Raw genomic sequence first — 4,662 nt, 5'->3', positions numbered from 1 at the left:
GACATTGTCTTGCTGCTGTAAATGCTCACTAACTGACTTTATTAGTGTTAATTTACTGCTCAAAGATTTATCTCACCAGTCAGAACAACTGTGTTTTGGAATGAGAAGCAGGCGAGGGAAGCTGGAAAGTGAGAGACAAACCAATCCCTTTTAGGGTTTGGTGTTTTGTCTGGATTTGTTGACAATAACAGAAATGTGGAATTTCTCCAGCCTCGGTTGTTTACTTTTTACTGAAGGTTTTGAAGATCAAGTTTTTCATTTCAGTTTTCAGTTTTACAGTGCATAAGAAAAGTGCTAGAGAGTAAATCAAATCTAAAACTCACTCAGTCCATGTAAAAGGCTCCAGGGTGTTTAACAGCTGTTGGTCAGAAAAATGTAAAACTGGCCCGATAAGGGAAAAGTAAATCATTTTAAGAGGTCAGTGGATCAACATGGTTGACCTCCCTCTAAGAATACTGTGAGACCATTGTAAAGCCCACACCCAAACACCCATACGCACACAAACAGCACACGCAGACCACACACAAACACGGGCAACATTTACGTGCATTTTGAGGCACAACACAACTGTTGTTGATGTGTTGGCCGCAGCCCCCGTGGACCCCCGGTGCTTCGCTCAGCTGGTATTCTGGATGAGTTCTCCCCAAAGTGGACTTCCTGGCTAACAGCATGAGACAAGCTGTCAGCCCGGCTCATCTCTATAACAACAACAGGTCTGGCCAGTCCAGCATGCACGATTGACTCCACCCTGCCTCCACTGTCGCACTGTCAAACGTACATCAACTAAAGATAAGCCAGAGAAATGTTGAATTCCTCTGTTATGATCCTTTGTTTTTAAGTTTTGCAGTAGAAGTCAGGGTTATAGGTTCGATTCCCTTTGCATTTAACATATTAAACTCAACTTCACCTATAAATCCGTCCGAATGGCATCTGACTGAAGTAAATGAAGAATAACTGTGTGTTTAAGCAATCCTCTGGCTCTTTGTGTGCGTCGAGGCCTATACACATTCATCATAATGACCATCCAGTGATCCACTTCAAGCTGCGCAGCCGTCAAATGTGCTGCGTTTTTTTGCCAGGATGGACAATAAGTAACACATGATCTCTCACACACAAAAGGCAAGATGAATCACGAGGCTTCACCCTCTCGCCGTTTCACACATGTGGTTACTTTAAGATGTGAGGCAATGCACACTCCTATAGCTGTGAGTTCTCCAACAAGTCTCCCAAAGCCAGGTTGCTTGTCCCTCTGATGCAAGGGTGGCAGGGCGTACCAGACCACTGTCATCATGTTAACAACAGTAAACATGTGGTTAGGATTGTGGAATGGTCATGGATAAAAGAAACCACGTTGAATATTTACTTGTTTGACTTTGATGCAGCCGTGGTTACCATGGTAGAGTTCGGTGGACAATAAAAAGGTAACTCAGGGTCATAATAAGCTGCAATAGCACAGACAGACTTTGAAATCTTTTTTTTGTTTTTTACAGGTCGGTTTCGAGTTTTCTTCACCTCTCTCCCAAATTCTCCTTTTCACATCACCACCCCCAACCCCCAACCCCGCCCTGCACCACAGCAACTGCTCCAACTGCAATCTCTTTTCAGCGGAGACAAATATTGACTTGTTTGGCGGCCCAACCTCTGCCAGGATTAGAGACCCACTTCCCACTCCGCCCCCCCCCCACCAACCCCACTCTTGCCGCCGCCATCTCTAACGGTGATTATGTCCAACAGAGCTCATTACTGTCGACTCAAAGGATCCCTCAGAAGAGTCACTCATTGGTAATGACCCCGTTATTCAGTGACCATGTTGAGGTTTGTTTTGGCTTTACCTCCTGTGGATGGATGGTCCTTTTCTTTTTGTGACAGTAAATTACATTGTTGTATATGAACTGTAGTGGCCTTTTACCTGTTACCCACAATACTTGCGTGGTGTCACAGTGTTTCAAATTCAAAAAAGCTTTGATCGTAACTCACAGGACTGCGTCATCAAACAGTTAAAGCACGGCGGCTGTTAGAAATCGCAACTGAGCATCGAATACACAACCCTCAGGATGGCCTGCGCTTTGCATAATCCGGTTACAGTCTGGATACTTGCTGTGAATCAATAGAGATTAGGGATCTATTAGTCTGAAGGTGTAACACAAATACAAGGTATTCATAGCAAAGCCTTAAGCCGGCGGAGATACTTAATACTGAAATAACAGGACGGTGTAATGAAACTGCACTTTTAAAGAAAGACTCTCAAAAGACCCTTTTTATGTGCAAATACTTGACATTTGGTTTTAAAATCTACTTTCTCCACCTTTACATTTACATGTTCAAAGTTTTTCACACACTCAAGGAATTTAAGACATCCGGTTCATAGAGCACGTCTTTAATACAGTAGTTAGTTACAGTGATGTCGAAAAATAAAACATATACATCAAATTGGAACATTTATAAAGTTCCTCTGTCACCTCTTTAGTGCCATGACCACACTGCGAAACCCCCCCCCCCTCCCATCCCACCAACCCCACCCCGTTCCTGTTCCCCAACATTTGTCAACTGCCATCTGCCTGTCTGCTCCCGTCTCCTCTCCACAAACTATATAATTAAGCCGCAACACCTTTTCTCCCCTTACGCGCCCCCCCCCCACTCCCGCAGACTCCCACTATCACAAACAACAATCTGTCAGGATGACACTGCTCTGTTCCATTTCCCTGCTCACACATTTCTTTTAAAACAAGTGCTTCTAAAACAAAACAGCATTTAAACAAAATGTCATGGTATGAAAATACTGTACAGCTTTATGTTTCATCCAGTGTAAAAAGATTTCTATGCAAATCCATTCACAATTCCTAAAGTCATCGTGTGTTTTTTGACATCTCGGCACCTTCCATGATACAGTTGAGAACTTTTGCAGAGCAGGACAAAACAAAAAAATAGATCTTTTTTCTCTGAGAATTCGATCAACAGAGCAGCGAAGGAGTTCAGCCCAGCTGCCTCCAGCTGCTCGGTGACACCTCTCACTGCAGAACAGGAGGCACACGTAATGGATTTCATAACTGTGAGCAGTGGCAATTCAAAGTTCATCATCTCATCTTACCAGCTTCGAATAACGGACACGTAAAGTCTGTATCTTCAAGTGTTCCAGTGGTGGGAGCTGGGACCGTCCCGCAGCACCGCTCCATCTTCCCTCTTACTCTCTACACCTTTGTGGCCAGAGAATGAATCTCTGACTTCTGAGTCTGGGCGCTCAGCGTGGACGACATGGAGCTCATCTGGCCATGCATGGCCTTCTTCAGGTTGAGCAAGCACAGGCACTGGGAACGAAAGCGCAGGTCAAAGAAGGCATACAGGAACGGGTTGAGGCAGCTGTTGACGTAGGCCAAGCAGGTAGCGTAGGGGTGAGCCAGCAGCAGGAAGCGCAGGAAGCCGCAGGAGTTGGGAGCCAGGTTCAGGTAGGACAGAGCGTCCATGCTCTTCAGCACATGAAAGGGAGTCCAGCAGAAGGCAAAAACCACCACCAGCGTGGTGATGATCTTCAGTAGCCTCTTCTTCTTTTGGTCCTCCTTGCGCAGGTTGTTGAAGTGACGTGTGACTGTGCAGCCAATGAAGCAGTAGAAGATGGTCATGGCCAGGAAAGGTAGAAGAAAACCCAAGGCGGACGAGGACAAGCTGAGTCCTGCGATCCAGAAGTACTCGTGCCTCTGGTTCATGGTCACTATGCTGAAGTCCATGGCGCATGTGGTCCGGTTGCTGTTCATGTCGTTCACAGTGGTGCGGAAGAGCAGCGTGGGCACAGCCAGCAGGCCGGACAGCAGCCAGATAGCACCCAACGACGCCAGCATGGTGCCACGCGAGCGCAGCCTGCTGCTGGACAGAGAGTGCACGATGGCCAGGTAGCGGTCAAAGCTCAGGCAGGTGAGGCAGAAAACGCTGGCATACATGTTGACCAGCACAACATAGCTGCTGATCTTACACAGAGCCACGCCGAAGGGCCAGTGGTAGCCCAGCGCTGTGTACACTGCCCAGAGAGGTAGGGTCACAACAAAGGTCAGGTCAGCGAAGGCCAGGTTCCCTATGTAGACATCTGCAGCTCGGCGTTTGGATTTTGACCTCCAGACGGTGAAGATGACCACGCCGTTACCTGACAGGCCCAGGATGAAGATCAGCATGTAGAGCACCGGGATGAGGGAGTAGGAGGGCTCCCACTCTGAGAAGTCACAGACAGTCTCATTGTCATCATAATACTCGTAGTTATCAACATATTCCCCAGTGGCGGTCTCCATGCTGCAGTGGAGCAAAAAAAGAAGAAAAGAAGAAGAAGATAGAGTCCTGTACAGTTCCAAGGCTGCTGCGGTGAATCAAAGAATAAATCAGAGAGTCACAGAAGCCGGTCGGTTCTGCTGCTGCTGCTACTGGAGAAGACAGATCGTGTGTGAGAGTGAGTGACTGACTGTTGGTGCTGTCTGCCTTTTTAAACTCGGCCCTCCACACACACCCCCAGATCCCTCCCAGCACGACCCCTCCACCCTGCCCCCCTCTCCCTCCCTCAAGTCATCCCTCGGCCCTCCCCCCTCCTCCCTCTCTCTTTCCCTCTCTCTCTCTCCCTCACCACCTTCCTGGAGGGAGAGGACACGTTCCCCCTTGTAGACAGGTCATTCCCTCATTACACAT

The 4,662-nt window shown here is 47.6% G+C and overlaps 1 protein-coding gene across 1 annotated transcript; it reads right to left on the bottom strand.

Moving 5' to 3' along the window:
* Positions 1–2,538: 2,538 nt before the first annotated feature.
* On the bottom strand, positions 2,539–4,449 carry aplnra (apelin receptor a). The gene has a single exon (XM_035167048.1). The coding sequence runs from the start codon at positions 4,272–4,274 to the stop codon at positions 3,189–3,191; it is 1,086 nt and encodes a 361-aa protein (XP_035022939.1). The 5' UTR covers positions 4,275–4,449; the 3' UTR covers positions 2,539–3,188.
* Between the last annotated feature and the right edge of the window lie 213 nt (positions 4,450–4,662).

This window comes from Hippoglossus stenolepis, chromosome 9 (genome assembly GCF_022539355.2).
Source record: "Hippoglossus stenolepis isolate QCI-W04-F060 chromosome 9, HSTE1.2, whole genome shotgun sequence".
Lineage (NCBI taxonomy): Eukaryota > Metazoa > Chordata > Actinopteri > Pleuronectiformes > Pleuronectidae > Hippoglossus > Hippoglossus stenolepis.
This window is presented reverse-complemented; position numbering and strand designations above follow the sequence as displayed.

Bases quoted from the DNA above. Each gene is read 5' to 3' on its own strand.
- aplnra (XM_035167048.1), bottom strand. From the start codon at position 4,274: ATGGAGACCGCCACTGGGGAATATGTTGATAACTACGAGTATTATGAT.